The sequence below is a fragment of the Microtus pennsylvanicus genome, chromosome 4, assembly GCF_037038515.1.
Source record: "Microtus pennsylvanicus isolate mMicPen1 chromosome 4, mMicPen1.hap1, whole genome shotgun sequence".
NCBI classification, from domain to species: Eukaryota; Metazoa; Chordata; class Mammalia; order Rodentia; family Cricetidae; genus Microtus; species Microtus pennsylvanicus.
The window spans coordinates 71395082-71412842 of NC_134582.1; the positions used below are offsets into that span (position 1 = coordinate 71395082).

The window sequence follows — 17761 nt, forward strand, 5'->3', positions numbered from 1 at the left end:
AGCTTATATGGATTTGATCCTTGCTGTATTATATTACCCTTAACTAACAACTAACAGTTGCTGAACTGTATGGATTTTCAAATTTCATTTGCGGATTACTGTGGAAGGATAGGAAATCGTTGGCCAAATGACAAGCTATGGAACTTTTTTCATACAAATTTATGGTTACAAAAATTGTTTAACATTCTCCCATTCCACAAGTAGATAATTATTTTATTCATGGTTCATCTAAGAGTCTAGGAGGAATTCATGGTCTGGATGCTGATCAGTATAGTCATACTTCTTTTTCCTCATCTGAAGTGGCTATTTTGATTCACCTATTACCAATAATTCATAAACCCTTGAATACTATACCAGAGTCTGTTTATATTATAGAATTATTTCCAACAATAGAAACTGCTTAATTTCATCTTCACTTTCTATTATGCTTCCATTACTAAAGGAACTACAATATCTGGCTAAAACACACACACACACACACATCCTTTCTTATTAATCATACTCTAACTTCCCTGGTTTTATGCAGAAGGAAATAAGTTATCTGAAGCATTATCCTGCCATATTTTTATTTCCAAAAATAAGAACATCAACAGCTATACTATTGCTGATAGACTTCATGTAAAAGTCTTACACAGTGAGACAAGTGGTATAGGAATGCCCTATTTGTTCTCCCTAAAGTATCATAGCCACAGAGCTGGAGTTAACCCCCAAAGCAAAAAAAAAAATACTAAGGAATTATAGCAAACAGATGATGCTCACTTTGTTCATGTACCTCAGATACTGTACCTACACTTTTGTATTAATACATAGCTTAAATTTCTTTGGCCTGTACCTCAGTCCTCAGGGAACACTTCTGGAGTCTGATCCTCTCTTAAATAAACTTTTGCTGTTATTGGAGTGAGTGCCTACTTCTATAAAAACTGACAATGGGCAAGCTTATAGTATAAAATTTAAGAATTTATGTTAAGAATGGAATATTAATTATATTACTGGTATTCATTATAGTCTTAAAGGTTAGGAAACAACTGAAAGAGCACAAAGATCATTAAAACAACAATTATTTTTTAAAAGGGGGAGCACCAATGAATATTTTTGCACTTTATTTATTATTTATACAAATTTTCAAGGTGATTTATGTTCAAGAACTCAGAAACATTTCTCTACAGAAAATTCTGAACTGCTTTTAGATAAGCCTGTGTGGTTTAAACAAATTGAGACCCAGAAGTCTGATTGACTAGAAAAAGTGGGAAGGGATATGTATCTGTCATTGTAGAAATATTATGGAGCTCTTCCGGACCAAGGTGATCAAGGATGATGGTGTAGGGCAGAGAGACAGTGGAACTCATTAGAAAGATGGTAAACCTCCAGGCAAAGGACAAAAGGAGATAGCAACCATACCATCAGAAGTCAGATCTGCTCACCTGGGGAAAAGTTAAGGCCCTGTGCACCAAGGGAGAAGTTATTCTATGCAACACACAGAACCCTATGTCAACCTGAAAATCTCTTTCTGGTGATGTTTGCTGCTCTGACCTGTGCATATGTGGTGAGTACCTCTGAGCACAGGTATTACTTGGCTTTTTGTTCCTCATCTTCCTTTGCCCCAAGCTGTATATTGGGTGGATCTACCTCTAGTTATCTTTAGTAATGAATCTGTGTTTATTCCTAGACCTTGGAGCCATAATAGACTCATTCATTCCTATGAAGAAGGGCTGTGTTTCAGTTTTCATTGTGTTTTGCGTCACTTCCCATTTGCATCGAACATCACAACATTTCTGCTCCTATCATGGGATTAATCATTTGGGTCTCTTTTCAATCTATTCTCTAGATTTTTTTTGGATCAATATAATAATGTAACCAATAGTAATGGTCACAATTTTGACCTGTGTTCTTGGTAACAGAGTATAACACATAATGCTTTAACTATTCTAATGTTATTTATTATGTTTATAATGTTCTTGTTTATAGGGCATTCATACATCAAATGACAGTAATATTTATCTACAATATATCAAGTCAAAACCACTCTGGATATCCTACATTTAAAAAATAAAAAGGGGGAAATGTCAGAATATGACCCCAAAATATAGTCATATAAGGAGATTTCTGAGTGCTTATGAGAACGCTCCAAGGAATCAAGACACAAGTTTCTCCAAAAAACATGGAATTGTTGTTGGATTATGCTTTCATGCCCCTCCCAGGTGTAATATATATGCATGCTTATTTTCTATTATTCTTTACAAATGGATATTGCTGTTTGTTTATGTCTCCATGGAAAAACATGGTTTTGTCTCTCATGTCTTGCCCACCGTGTGGGACTTGTTTGCCATGTGCAGCTTACCCTGGTGATTGAACATTTTACTCATGTGACTCTTTTTAAACCTCAGAGTATAAATTGTCTGACACTCTGAATAAAATTGGTTATTGCATGAGACTTTAATCTGCATCATTTATTAACTCCATTCGTTCATATCCTGCCACCTCTGAAGCGGTGACACAGTACCAATGAGAGTGGGAGGGAGTGGACCAAACTCACAGTAGCTCCTGAGAACCTTTATTGCTGGGTCCTGTTTGTATTCTCGTTTTGTATTCTAAAACCATAAAATGGAGTGAGAAAGCAAGACCTTATACAAGCCTATGTGACTGTCAGCAGGTGTTAAGGGTAATGACTTGTCATTTTAACTATTTCTCTGGGTAATTTTGTTTCAAGTAGCAAAATCATCTAAAAACTGATAAATCAGTGTTTAATAGTTGGTCTTTTTTTTACTGTATTCTACTTCATCACTTCATAGTCATCTTTACACAAAATTTCCTAGAACTTTCGTAGCCATCAAAGGATAAAATAAGTTTTCTGAAACATCACACAGTAACTGCTGGACTGTTCCAACCCAACACTTCATTTACTGGCCAAACAGCATTTTATTAAGCCAATATGAATGACAAATTTTTACAGTATATAAGAGCATTATCGCACAGCAGGAAAGAGAGAACCAAGTTGTCCTCTGACCTCCACATATACATAATAGCACATATATCAGCGCACACACGCGCGCGCGCACACACACACACACACACACACAATTTTTGAAAGAATATTTCTAGCAACCTGATAGTAAGATACTTTTTTTGGATATCGATATTCCTTTCTTTCACATAAGACATCTGCCATAACTACCACCCATAAACTTAAAGGATGCCATATTCAGTGTCACAGTATTCCACACAGAAGCTCTTCAGACCAAAGAACTCATTTGACAGCAGGCCCATACTCATAGAATTTACTCTTCTTACCACATTTCATATTATTCTGAAGGCAGTGGTTCTCAAAAAAGGTGGAATAACCTTTCAATGTCACAAATACAGTGTCAATTAAGTGACAGTAATATGGAGGACTGGAGCAGAGTTCTCCAGAAGGCAATATTTACTTTGAGTGAGCATTCAATATATTTCTGCCATACCCAGGATTCATGGATCCAGAAGTCAAGAGATGGAAACAGGACTGGGTCTACTCAATATTATCCCTACCAAAACCACTAGAAACATTTTTGTTTCCTGTTCCCCTGATCTTAAGTTCTGCTAAAAGTTTTAGGGCCAGGATGCAGACTGTGTCTGTCAGGAAATTCAGTTCAATCCTATTGAACTAGAAGCTAAGACTTACACTGGCCTTCTGATACCCTTAAATCAGCAGGACAAGAAAGAAATAACAGTGTTAAAAGGAGTGATGGAAGAAAGAGAAATTAAAACAAGCCAGTAAGCAACATTTCCCCAGGATGCCCATTTAAGTTCTGACTTAAGTTCCTGCTCTGACTTTTCTGTGTCATGAATTGTAACCTAGAATTGTAAGATGAAAACTCATTTTATTATTTTATTAACTTTTTTGTATTTTAGGAGGTGACATTTTCAATAAATATTTTAAGTTTATCCACATACGTTTTCCTGGGGAAATATATGAGTTTCAGAGTGAAATAAAATCTTCACCTAGAACTAATATGCCAAAGCTCATGCTTTTATGTAAAATTTTAAAGAAAATAGTAAGAAAATAATTATCTCTAAATTAACTCACCATAAAATGTGAAATATTGACAATGAAGGTGTACCTTGAATTCTGTAGACAATGCCAATAAATGTTAATAGTATCTGGTGACTGTCAGAGTCTGTTGTGAACTGATGATTCATTATTACCAGTGAGTTCTGCTATCTACTTGGTATTTTTTAATTTGATGCTTATATTCTAGTCTGTTTGCTCTATTTAAATGTTAATTTTACTTTTTTTATCCTAGACCTTGAAGAATTACTAAGAATCTCAAGCATTCTCGTATGTATACCTATCTATTTATCTGTCTATCTACCATTATCTATGTATCTATCATCTATCATTCTATCTCTATCTCCCTCATTCACCACCCCCCCATGTAAAACAAGACATATCTTTGACTTCTGAACAGCCTGTCTCATCTAGTTTTAAAGTTTCAGTCACAGTGCCTGGTCTGTATTCCAGCAGCTTTCTTCTCTGAACCAGCTAAAACAGCATGTTTTGAAACCGGCACGAGAAGTGCTTCTTCATCTTTTCAAAGCCAAGCACTCACATTTAGGGAAAAATATGTTGCAGTGTAGACTTGGCCAAGAGCACATTTTGTTAATCTGTTATCATTTCAGCCCAAAAGTTTGTTCAACATGGATAACAAAATGAAATCGGTTTTTAATCGCTCACATAAAATATCTCTTAATCCTGGACATGCTGTGCTGCTTTCTTAAAGTTTAATCTAATACTTAGAGCAAGGACAATAAATAAGTTGACTGGAAAAATGTTTCAGGTTCCAATTCCCTTTTAATATTTTTATTTCCTGCCTCTGTCGCTTTTTAAAAGAATGCATGAAGGGATAGTATGAGGGAGAATGATAGTATGCCTTCAGGCCTCGTTGGAGAATACTTTTCTGTGTATTTGTCCCTAAGATAAACAACTTAGGGAGTTGTTTCATGCTTGGCTAATTTCATTACTTTCAGGCTGTAATGAGGCAGAGCATCATGGTAGGGAGCATGTGGTGGAAAAGAGTTGGTTATCTCACCACAGCTGAACTGTGGAGCAGTGGGAAGGACAAGGAATAGCCCTCAAAGGCACGTCTACTCCTCCAGTTATCAGGTCCTGCCAGCTGCGAGTAGTGAGAGCCGTGCTCTCAGGATCCAGTCACTTCTACATAGTCCTTCTAACTGCAAACCAAGTTTTCAGTAGATAAGCCTTTTTACAGGAACACTTCATATTCAAACTGTAATTGTCAGGTAGGGAAACCAGAAATAAGGGTCTAACAGTGGATAATTATGCCATTATATTGAGAAAACTGACACAGCTGGACATTCTTGGGTCATTACACCTACCAGGAGAAAGCCAGCCAGTTAAAGGAATAAATAGCTCTGTCTCCTTAATACCTTGATGGAACTTGGGCTTATTCCACAACTCTCAGAGAAGGGAGAACAAACTAGTGTTTTTTTCTACATGTCTGATTTCTGAAGTTTGTTGCATTGGTGTACTGTGATGTTCTTTGTGTTGAAATCCTGCAGTTAGATCCCATAGAAACAATAGTCTTTCTTGGAGACAGTGAGATGTTCCCACTAAACCACCTTCCACTTCCACAGATGACATGCTAAAGTGCCTCCCCATACACAGGCTGGCCCCTTATGTTGCAAGGTCAGGCTGTTATACACAGTCTCTCCAGAACCCTGGTAATGTTCCTGGTCACTTTTTCCTGGAATGCAGGAAGGAATGAGGTGGGCAGATGGGTGAATGCTGAAGGCAGCAACCTTGTGCGAGCCTGCTGAGCATGAAGCTGATGAAGCCAGCAAGAAGCATTCTCCTGTGGTTTCTGCTTCAAATTCCTGCTTGAGTTCTTACCACGGTTTCCTTTAAGGACATACTATAACTGAAATTGTAAGACAAATAAACCCTTTCATTCCTTAAGTTGTTTTTGGTTCCTTTGCTTCAGGTCTTTCAAAAAAAAAAACTAAGTTCAAAACCTACCCCCAATGAGACACAAAAAAATGTGGCATTGATATAATTTGGGCAAATGGTAACAAACTGAAAAAACACTTTCACTGGAAGTTGACAATAGTTTACCCTGCTTAAAAATGTATGATTCTCTAAATTGTGGATTAGAGTTCTGTAAGGAGTAGAGCAAATCCCTCCAGTGAGTTAAGTCCTGAGTGAATAGTGTGGGAGGTCCTCCTGTATATGTGTTGCTTTTATTGGTTATTGAATAAAGAAGTTGTTTTGATCAGTGGCTTAGCAGAATAGAGCTAGGCAGGAAAAACTAAACTGAGTTCTGGGAGAAAGAAGGTAGAATCAAGGAGAAGCCCTGTAGCCCTGCCAGAGACAGATACCAGACAGAACCTTGCCGGTAAGCCACATCCACATGGCGATACAGATTAATGGAAATGGGTTAAATTATGATGAAAGAGCTAGCCAATAAGAAGTTAGAGCTAATAGGTCAAGCAGTGATTTAACTAATGCAGTTTTGTGTGGTTATTTCGGGGCTGAGTAGCCGGGAGCAAGCAGCCTCCTACAACAAGTGAATATGTGTTGTTGACATGCACCCAGCCATGTTGAGGACTCAGTGGCCCTAGGACCCATGAGAAGTTGCCAAAGCCATTACCTATATTGGCCAGGCTCTAGAAGAATGGCAATATTTTGCTCAGCAGTCTAAGTATTAGTGTTTATAAACAATTGATAATTGTGCACAAAACTAGCAACCACAGCTTCCTTTTCCAGAAGTTTACAGCCTGAGCTACACCTCACCTACAGAGCCCTTCTATTAAGACTAGGTAGCCCCTTTGTTTGTGCTGAACATAATGAACACACTGAGGTTCCTATTTGAGGTGATAGCAGATTCCACCTAATCCCAGCTTTACTATACCTTTGTCTGTTGGTCCTTTCTTCATTCCCTCAGCACCCCATCCCCAGGTAAAAACGAAGTTTAAACTAATGAAATCTTGTGAAAGAAAATATTTTTGCAGGTCTTAATGTAGATTTTCTTCAGAGATAAAAGAAATATTACTAAAATAATAAAAATGTGTTTCTTCAATAAGAGAATCCCATTTGGTATGATGCTGACAATGTGGCTGTGTTTCTCAATGACTCACAACACAGTCCTATCTAGGGTACCATTTTGTTAAGCAGTTTCATCATCAGCTGCTCAGACTCCAGAATGTGTGAGCTTTCCATATGAGACCCTTGATCCAGTTCTCTACTGAGAACCCTGGATGAGGTTTCTGTGGAGTCTCCATAAGAGGTTTTAGTTAAACTTCTGTGAAAGGTTGCTCTGTGAGTTCTTTGACACATCCCAGGCAATGGGAGATCTGTGTTGTGTGGGAAGTTTATAAGGTGCTCTCTCTCTGTGTACGGTATCAGAAAGAATTTCTTGTTAACAGCTCCATGGGAAGTCTCTATGGCAGTCTCTAATGTGCTCTCTGAATTAGACCTGTGAGAGATGGGAAACATCACCTGGTTTTCTCAGGGTGGTGATTGGAATCTAAGAAATATCTGTAGAGATGAGGGAGGGTACTCACTGTGAGAGATTTTTGAGACTTGGGGAGTCTCTCTTTTCTGACTATATCTGTGAGGTAGTCTTTGGGGTTTTCTGGGGGAATTTGGGATTTGGAATCTCTGCATGCTGACTAGGGGTGTCTTTGGGAGAACACTGGGTCTTGTGGGGTGGTCGTTGTGTTGCTTTAGGTGTTTTGTGAGCAGTATCTGTGGGTCCCTATTTGCTGGCTGAGACAGGTCTCTAGATAAGGTATATGTGAGCAGTATCTGTGGGTCCCTATTTGCTGGCTGAGACAGGTCTATATAAGGTTTATATGGAAGTTTAAGTGTGGGGTCTGGGAATGTGTCTGTGTGAGAAGAGGTGCAACTATGAAATTGAGGCCTCTGTGTGACTGAAAGGTCTGTGTGTGGTCTTTGTAGAGGCCTCTAAAGGGGGTCTGTGAGATTTGTGTATGAGAGCTTTCATAGAAATCTCCATGGGGCATGTATAGGTTGACATGAGGACTCAGCTATGTGAGGTTCCCATGGAAAGTCACTGTGAGAACTTTCAGATTACAAAGCAATGTGAGGCACTGAGAGGTGTCCATGCTGTCTGGTCTCTCTGGGAGGCTTCTGTAGATCTCTTTGATTACCTTCCTGAATCCTATGGAGGATGGAGAATCGACGTCTCCTGTCTGGTTCAACAGTGTAGCTAATGTATTGCCCTTTTCCTGATAAGAACCATGGGACCTTGGTCCAGCTCCTCCACACTTCAGAAAACTCACCTCTTGGTGTCCTGAGAGAAGCCAGGACCAGTCAGATATGACCTCTTCTGAGGTCAAGGTCCAGTCTATATTACCCTCTTCTTAGTTTTTGTAGTCTGGATAACAACTATGCTTCCAGTTTGAGGCCCTTCTGTCAGCCCCAGCTCCATTTTCACTGTTGGTCCCACTCTGGAGGCTAACTTAGTTGTCCATCTTTAAGAGAAGGCTAGTTGCATCAGCACCTAGACTCCAGAGGCCTGTGATTACTATCCCTACATTACTGTGATTACTATCCCATTTGTGGAGGTCAGAGCTCATTTCTGTTGGCATCAGGATCAGTCTGGTACAAGGTTCTCCTCCATAGGTTATGAGGTCTCTAAGCTGTGCCTATTCTGTTCTGTGTGTAGCACAGCTTGGAACATGCTCTCCACATAAATAGTTCCTCCTCCTTCTAATTTTCTGTATGAACAGATCCCAGTATGAAGGAATGCTAGAAGCAGAGGGTAGTGCATAGACCTCTCCTATACCCTTCGACACAGGGGAGGGGATACATTTTGACGAGGTACTGGCAATGCACACCCTTTCTGATTGTGTCTTTCCTATTGGTCTCTGAACTAAACAAGGACAAAGAGCTGAGGAAAATTTGTATGTGATTCCAAATCATCCCCTCCACCCTTTCTAAATTTTCCATTTCTGTACTGGTAGTAGTATACACACAACAGACAAGATCTCAAGATCCTTCGTCTTGAGATCTATTGTGAAATCATCCTTTCTAGGATTAGAGATTTGATTATATTCAACATTAAAAAATTTATCTTTCCTAATTTTTTTATATTCCAATCCAGTCTGTGCTGGGCTGTTTGTTTGTTTGTTGGCTTCTCTAGGTCTGAGACCAAGGATCATAGATGGGATACAAGTGTGAACAAGATGATTCACTTGGCCCCTAACATCCTCCCCCTCTTGGCTTCCAGATGGCAGGGGAACAGTAAGGGTTCCTCACTGATAACATGTTTATAGCACCTTCATGTTTCTGTCTTTGATTCCAAGGTTTTAATTTCTTTTTATACAACCCTGAGTCTACAATCCCCAACTCTCAATCATATCCCTCTTCATTAATCCAGAATGCTTCCCTGGACTGGAGTTAGCTGTGAGACAAATTAAGGTAAGTGAACTGTAGGAGTCATTCCTCTGGAGTAGACATGACCTTCAATGGCATCCCTGAATGATACCATTGCCCTGACCTGGAAGGTGCTTTCCTCTGCTGTTGTAGAGCATGAGGAATGTAAAGAGGTGGCTAGCATATGACTGAATTTTTCTTAAGGCTGTACTGTTTCTACCTTTCCCCAGGAGAAAAGGCTTCCTCTTGTCTTCCTCTCCCCAACATTGGGATTAAAAATACCATTGTGCTTGGTTTTTACATGTATGCTAAAGATCAAAACTCAGGTCTTTATTCTTTTGCATCAAGCATTTTACCAAGAGAACCATCTCCCTGAACACTGGAAACAGTGTTTTGATGTCAAGAGTTTTTGTGGAAGTGGGTTTTCACTATCTCTGCCAATCACCCATCCTCATTTATCTCTGGTAGAAACCAAAGCCCATAGAAAACATGGAACAGAGAGAAACCATCACTCTTTATTAAGAGGAAAATATGTGTTTTGGGCTACATTAAATATCTTGAATGTATTAACACGAGATAAATAATTTTTACATGGACCAAGTTTTTTTTTCTTTTGATTATGCTTTTCTACTAGTGAAAACTAGAGAGGAATTTTCTAGTTGGCTATAGATACTTCTCCGGACAGCACAGTGCCTAGGACAGCAGAGATGGTAACTTGAAACAGTTGGCATTATTGTTCCATTCGGACAGGAACTTACTAGGTTCAAAGTTGTGTTACACGGCAAGGGGCTGGGATTCTGAAGGGTCTGTGGTTCATTTCTAAATGGTACATTTTTCTGAGATGGTTGGCTTTTGATGTGCCTCTCCTCTGTAGAATACCTTTGGTAGGAGGAATTGGCTAGGTGGCTGGGTGCTCTTCTTTGCTCTGAGCCAGAGACTGGCTTATGGCCATAGGAAGACTGAGAGGCAGGGGGTGGAGGCGTTTCCTGGTGCTGTTTTAACTTGGAAGCACATTGTTTACGTTGCTGTATCATTTTTTTTTCTAGCATCTGTCCAATGGCTGTTGTAAGTTCCTGGGCCTCAGCAACATTGCTGTCCACGCGTGGTTTCTTTACTTGGTTTCGTAGACTCTGGGCAGTAGCTGCTGTAGGCTTACCTTTCTTAGGAGATTCCTGCCCTTTTATTGCTTTCTTGGGGTGAATCCACCGAAGAAAGCGGCTCACAAGTTTTTGGAAGGGACTTTCTACAGACACCTGTGTGGGTTTTGGAAGGGGCTGATGCTTTCCTATAAATTTATCTTCCTTCTCCTCGACTCTGGTGAGCTTGGGCCCTTCATGATTTCCTTTACTTGGTCTTTTAGTTTCCTCACCTTGGTAAGTAGATGCCAACACTTTTATTTGGCTCTTCGGTGAGACTTGATGGTTTGGAGTACTGTACTTCTGCTGCACCAGGCTATTGCCCCCTCCTACCATCACAATGTCACCTAACCCAAGGGAAGCCAAAGTGTCTGCAGGAAGCAGTGCGCTCCTGGGATATTCAGGAAGGAGCACAGCACTGGTATAGACCTGTGGCTGGCTGGCTGATTCTGTCTCCACACTTTGTGGAAACTCGCTAACTGTTTTTGCCTGGTGACTGTGTGCCCCTGGGTTTTGGACACTGGTTCTTGTAGGCAGTAAAAGGACTACTTGGGTCTCTCTCTCTTTCTCTAAGACAGTCCCACTCTGAGATGGTGTATCCATGACTTTATGTTTGAGAGTTTCAGAATGATGCTTGCTCTCTGATTTGTTTGGCAGGACCTGTGAAGGCTCATGGTCAGCACCAGATGGAAATGCTCTCAGGGTTCTCTTGATGCCCTTACAGGAAGGAGAGGCAACAAGGAGAAGACTCCCTAGTGATGGAGAAGAATCCTCAATTACAACCTCTCTCAAATATGTCTGGCATGGTTTTCCTAGGAACCCGACTATCTCAACTGCTGAACTGGTCCCAGATACAGAGGTGGTTGAGGAGGGCAAGTCACACAGTGCAACAGGCAAGGACTTAACTTTTTTAAACTTAAGAAGATTTATGGGTTTGAGCATCTTGAGGGGTAGACCCCACCTGTGCTTCACCCAAAACCTTACAATATGTTCCTCCAGGGCCTGGTGAGTGCCTGGATCAAGAAAGGCAAGCTTCTGTGAAGAGTTCACGGATTTTTCTGATGTCTTAGAGGATGCTAATTTCTTAGTTTCCATTTGGATATCAGACATGAAAAAACCATCTTTCATAGCAAGCCAGGATCGACGCACACTCAGAGGGATCAGACCTTGATTGATTTGCTCTGACTTTGTGCCCACATGAGCTTTCAGGGTGCTTTTTAATTTGTTTAAATTAAATTGTTCCGTTGAGTCAGTTTTGGAGTTTCTCTTCAAGTTCTTCACTGGATTTCTTTCTGACTTCAAAAGATTTGCCCCTTGTAATGTTACTGGAGCTTTTTCCAAGTACCTGTTTGGATCTTTTGAGATGTTTCCAAGAATTGGTCCCAAATTTTTTCCAGATTCCTTTTTTATTTGGAATCTCACCTTGTGGTCATCCTTGCTATGGTTGCCCATAGACACAGAGGATCGTGAGGGGCCTGGTTTGTCTCTGATTTGACAAGGTCCTGTTACTGTGTTCTGAAGCTGCATCACTTCCAGAGACTCTTGGATCTTACAAGGAAGGTCCCATCGGTGTTGAATGAGCCACTTTTGAATGTGTTGCTCCAGTTTCTCTCGGAGCTCACAGCTGATAGGAAAATTGTCAGGAAGGATAGAGACTGCCCAGTCTTGGGAAAGGTTGGGGGCCAAGACATCATAGACTTCTTGAGGTCTCTGGACCATCAAAGGTAAAGGCAGCCTACTTTCTAGTTTTGTCAGCGAGTGCCCTTCTGTGTGTTGTATTTCAGTAGGGAGACACTGTGACTGACTTTGTGACTGAGAACAAGATGGTCCATAATCTCCATAATCACTTGTGCAGGGTAGAGAAGAGGGTAGTTGGGCTGGGAGAGGGGACTGAGGATGGACTTGATTCGGAGCTGGGGCCTGGAATTGGGGTGGAGACAGAATTAAGGGTGGAGATTGGAGGTCCAGGTAGGACAGAGGACGTGTACAGGAATGCTCTGGAGACATCTTCTCCCGCATTTGAACTGGATAAGCTCTTGAGATGACATTGAATAAGAAAAAGGGAGAAGGGAGAGTAGAAGAAGCCTGAGGGATCCAGGCAGTGGCCATTAGAGATTCACTGTGCAGAGAAGGGAGACCCCAAAAGAGCTGGTTGTATTTCTCTTGAAAATTGTCCCCCAAGATGGTGGGACTTGATAGTTTCTGAGTGGTCATTTGCTGTTCTGATTTTTCTTTCAGGTTCCAGAAGGGTGGCAGGATAGTTCTGTCTTGCTTAGTACTTGGTGACTTAAACATGTTCCCTAAATAATTCAAATGGTATCCTGGGCTAATTTCTTCTAGAAATGATTCATCTTTTTCTTTTTCTTTCAGCTTTTTCAGGCTTTCTCTCCAAGCTGGAAATCAGGAGACTGGGTTATGATGGTGTAAGGTAAGGCATAAGGTTTTTATAGTAAGCTAAATGGGTGGGTGTCACATTAGAAAAGATTATGAGATTAGACTATAGAGCCTGCTCATTAACATCCAAAGTCATGTAATCCATGTTCAATAGTGTTCTCAAGATAGATGGATGGACAGCATTTAATCATTCATAAGCAGATCCCATAGCTGTCACCCTCCCCCCATGATCCTTCTAACTGACCTCTGGGAGAAAGGATGGGGTCACCTCAGAAAAGAATCAGCTTTACTCCAGGTCCCACCTCCAAATCCTGGTAACATTGCTCCAAATAGTCCAGAGCCCTCCCTGTTAGGAACACCTGTTAGGTGGCTCATCACAGCTTTCTTCTAACACAAGAGCCTGAGTAGAGTATTCTTGTTTCCTTCCCAGGAACCTCCCTCTTAGGCCTCTGCAACTCACCTGGGAAACATGGTGCTAGCTCCTCACAGGCAAGCTAATGGCAGAGACTGACTTACCTTTGAGATCTTTCCTAGAATGAGTCCCAAACTTTTTCCTGTACCGACTCTGCCAAGTCATCTGCCTTTGAGGCTAAGAGAGAAAGAGATGATTGGTAGGGATAGATAGATAGATAGATAGATAGATAGATAGATAGATAGATAGATAGATAGATAGATGATAGATAGATAGATGATAAATGTTCTCATTATCCTCTAGAGAAGCTGCAGATACTCATGAATTTTTTTAATTTGATATGGAATTAATGCCATTTCTGTGTGTGGTATGTGTGTGTGTGGTTGTGTGGTGTGGTATGTGTTTGTGGTTGTATGGGATGTGTGTGTGTGTGTGTGTGTGTTGTGCTGTGTGCCTAGCCACTAGCATAGACCAGAATAGTGTATTAGTATATTGGATCTCTTAGAACTAGAGTATAGGTGGTTGTGAACTATGTGTTCTGTCTGGGAAGCAAACTTGGTTCCTCTGGAAGAATAGCAAGTGTTCTTAAATGCTAAGACATCTCTCCAGCCCTGGCTGGCCTGGAATTAACTATATAAATCAGGTTAGTCTTGAACTCACAGACATCTACTTACCTCTGTCTTCCAAGTACTGGGTTTAAAGAAGTGAGTGAAAAATCTCTCTCTCTCTCTCTCTCTCTCTCTCTCTCTCTCTCTCTCTCTCTCTCTCTCTCTCTCTTCTCTCTCCCATATGTATTCAAGTGTGTATGAATATGGGAGACCAGGGATCCCTGTCAGTACTCTTTCTGTCACTTTATTTTTTAATGACAGAGTCCTTTACTAAACCTGGAACTTACTGATGCAGTTAGACTGGTTGTCCAGGAAACTTCATGGGTCCTTCTGTCTTTGTTTCCTTAGCACCAAGACTATAGGCACACATCACTATGCCCAGCTTTCTAATATTGGGTGTTGAGTATATAAACCCAGGTCTTCATGCTTGCAAAACAAGCACTTACCTACTGAACACTTTTGTCAACCAGTTTTCTTTAAGAAATATAAGAAGGGAGATGTGGAGATGGCCTAGTGGGTAAGAACATTGCTGCATGAGAACCTAAGTTCAGGTCCCCATCACTCATGTAAAAAGCCACATAGTTGCACATGTGCTTGTAACCCCAGTGTTATGGGAGGCAGACATAGTTGAGAATCTGAACCTGGAGTTAGGCTACGAGACACCAACTTCCAGAGACCCTTTCCTGTCGCTGCCTACCATGGAAGTGGGTTTTCAAGGTCTCTGTGTAACAAAATTAAGGAGAGGGTTATAGAACAGAACATCTTCCATTCTTCTTTAGTCTCCTGATTGATGCACAGGCATTTGCACTGTGAGGCCAACCTTGGATGTCTACAGTAACTGTTCTGCTCAAGAGTCAAATCTCTGTAGTTGCTTCATAGTTGCCAGGTTGAATTCTGCTGCTTGAAGCCAGAAGTCACTCTGGCCTCTGGTCTAATACCTTTTGAGGCTCAGCACAGTCCTCAGACAAAGCATCACAGAGGAAAGGATTGTACAGGAGAAGAGAACATATGAACCGGTGCTCAATGCTTGTCTTATCCCTGATACAGAGGCCCCCAATTTATATGAAGAATGCAGGTCCTATCCATGAAACCATGGCATTCAAGTTCACCCTGGCACACCAGCATACCTCACAGACATACTGTGAGCTCCAGATAAATGCCCTGGTGACTGTTCTCAACTCTGCTCCACCAGTTCCCAGGAGAATAGATTTCTGCTCCTTCTGGAGATGTCTCACCAGCCATTTCTCTACTTGATTTGGCTATGTGGAAATTTGTAGTAAAATGTGGCGTCGGGGCAGAAGGGACCGGTAAAAGGATCCATGTCACATGAAAGCCAAAAAGGGGCTTGTGGGTAGTGGAGGAGCACAAGTAGGGAGGGAGATGAGAGAGGAGAGGGGGATGGAAGACAGCAATCAACAAAAAATGAAGTTTGTTTGAAGATCCCATCATTAAACCCAGTACTTTTTATGCTAATTTAAAAATCAAGAAAGAGATGCAGAGAAGGATGGAGTGGGGGAAGGAAGAGAAAGAGGAAGAGAGAGGGAGACAGGGAGGGAAGGAGGGGGGAGGGAGGAAGAGAGAGAGAGAGAGAGAGAGAGAGAGAGAGAGAGAGAGAGAGAGAGGTATTCTCTGTTAGATAGATTGAGAGTTTCTTACCTTCCTGGTGAACTTTATATTGGGTAGCGGTAGAGACAGATGACGATCAATGAAGGGAAGTAACAGAAGGTAGAGCCCCAGTCCACACACAATGGCAAATATCACATCCATTGTGTCCATTGTGGAGCTGAGGCTCAGCCATGTGGCGTATATGCTTTCCAGAAGAGAGGGAAGATTCTCCATCTGAACTGATCGGGCTCTCCCTGAGGAGTGAAGGATAACCCACGCCCACTTCCTCATAGAACTGGGAACTCCACATCACAAAGGGCTTCTGAGAGTGGGGGAGGGGCAATGCAAATAGATGAATTCTCCCTCCTCAGTCTTTTGTGTACTTCCTTTCAATTCCACCTACTCTATTTTTTTAAATTTACAATTATCAGCTCCCTCATCCAAGGAATTCATATATTACCTAGTTTCTTTTCTTGTCTGCAGTTCTTAATTTGAGGTCTTTTAAAGTCAGGGTTTTTGTTTGTATTTTATTTTATTTTTTTCTTTTTCAAGACAGGGTTATACAATGTAACAGCCTTGGCTGTCCTTAAACTAGCTCTGTTGAACAGGCTAGCCTTGAACTCACAAAAATCGGCCTCCCTCAGCCTCCCTAGTGCTGAAATTAAAGGCTTACCGCTACCACACTTAAGATCAGTATTATCATCCTTACAGTATCTTAGATTGGGGGTTGGAGAGATAGCTCAAGGCTAAGAGTGCTTGTTCAATCTTGAAGATTTGAGTTCAGATACTAGTGGCCACATAACAAGCTAGGCCTCTCTGTCACTTCTTATAATCCCATCTCAAAGGGGAGTAGACAGAGGAGAGCACTTGCTAGAGTGTATAATAGTGACTATTAGAGGCTGAGACAGAACTGAGTGGTAAAAAAGGAGGCTGCTTTTGATTGTGCCTGCTATAAACATGTATTGAAATATAACACTGAGTTAAATTAATATGTACAACTAATACATGTCAATAAAATCTTTTTGTTGAAAGGAGCGTAGGCCCTTTCTTTGTCCCTCCCTGCTAGTTTACACCCAAAATAATCACACAGAAACTGTATTTATTTAAACACTGCCTGGCCCATTAGTTCTAGCCTCTTATTGGCTAACTCTCACATCTTGATTCAACCCATTTCTAATAATCTGTATTTCACCACGGGGTCGTGGCTTACCGGGAAAGATTCAACATGTTTGACTCTGACAGCTCCATGGCGGTTCTCCCTCTACTTCCTTTCTTCCAGAATTCAGTTCTGTCTCCCCACCTACCTAATTTCTGCCCTATCACCAGGACCAAATCAGTTTCTTTATTAACCAATGAAAGCAACACAAATACAAAAGGACCTCCCACACCATCTTTTATTTTGTAACACACTTATTTGGGTTTCTTATCAGGGTAATAATGATGACTTCCATTAGAGAAGTTTGAAAGTGTTCTTTTGTCTTCAAATTTTAGAAACACTTGCTCAAAATTACAAAAGAAAGTCTGTTCCTAGAAAGAAGCTCACAAAAATTACCCTCTAGTGAGCATTAATAAGAGAGAGGAGGGGAGCAGGGAGAGAATCTGACACCATGTGAAATTATGATGGGGATTTGAAATTGGAAACCATTAGGGAGGATAGCTAGCATGTATTGCTTGGTCCTAAGGAAAAAAGACAGATACTTTGTTGTTGTAATGTCAGAATATACATGGCATCATGTCCATTTACAGCCATTATTCACCCTTACAGGGAGAAAGAAACTTCCTTTCAAATCTGAAGAACAGGAGAGTTTTTGATTCCTACATATTTTCAAGGAGGTAGGCAAATTTCATACTATAGGACCTAGCTGTACCTGCCCAGCCTATGTGACAGGAGTCCTAAGAAATCAGGAAAGCACAAAAAAAAAATTTTAACTCAGAATCATCCTTGGTCTAGGATTATCAGAGAGCAGGGCTTGCTCACAGCTGCAGGTGGGAGGGAGATACTGAATTCTTTAAACTCTGTGAAGTTGCAGTGTATTTTATCAACTCTTTTAAAGGAAAGAGGCTACCAGGCTAAGAAGCCAAGGTTAATTCAAGTTCTGAGAGAGAGAAAAGGCAGCTAGAGGGTCTATCCAACATTTGTGAAGTATTTCAAGTTTCCTTTAAATGTTTGGTAAAAGGATAGAGAAATGGTTAGCAAATAAAAGTACTTGGTCTC

The 17761-nt window shown here is 40.9% G+C and overlaps 1 protein-coding gene across 1 annotated transcript; it reads right to left on the bottom strand.

The window, feature by feature from the left end:
- Positions 1 to 10008: 10008 nt before the first annotated feature.
- Positions 10009 to 15780, bottom strand: LOC142849007 (spermatogenesis-associated protein 31-like). Its single transcript, XM_075971141.1, has 3 exons — positions 15598 to 15780; positions 13438 to 13510; positions 10009 to 12920 (listed from the first exon to the last, which is right to left on the bottom strand). The coding sequence occupies exons 1-3, from the start codon at positions 15778 to 15780 to the stop codon at positions 10009 to 10011; spliced, it is 3168 nt and encodes a 1055-aa protein (XP_075827256.1).
- Positions 15781 to 17761: the final 1981 nt, after the last annotated feature.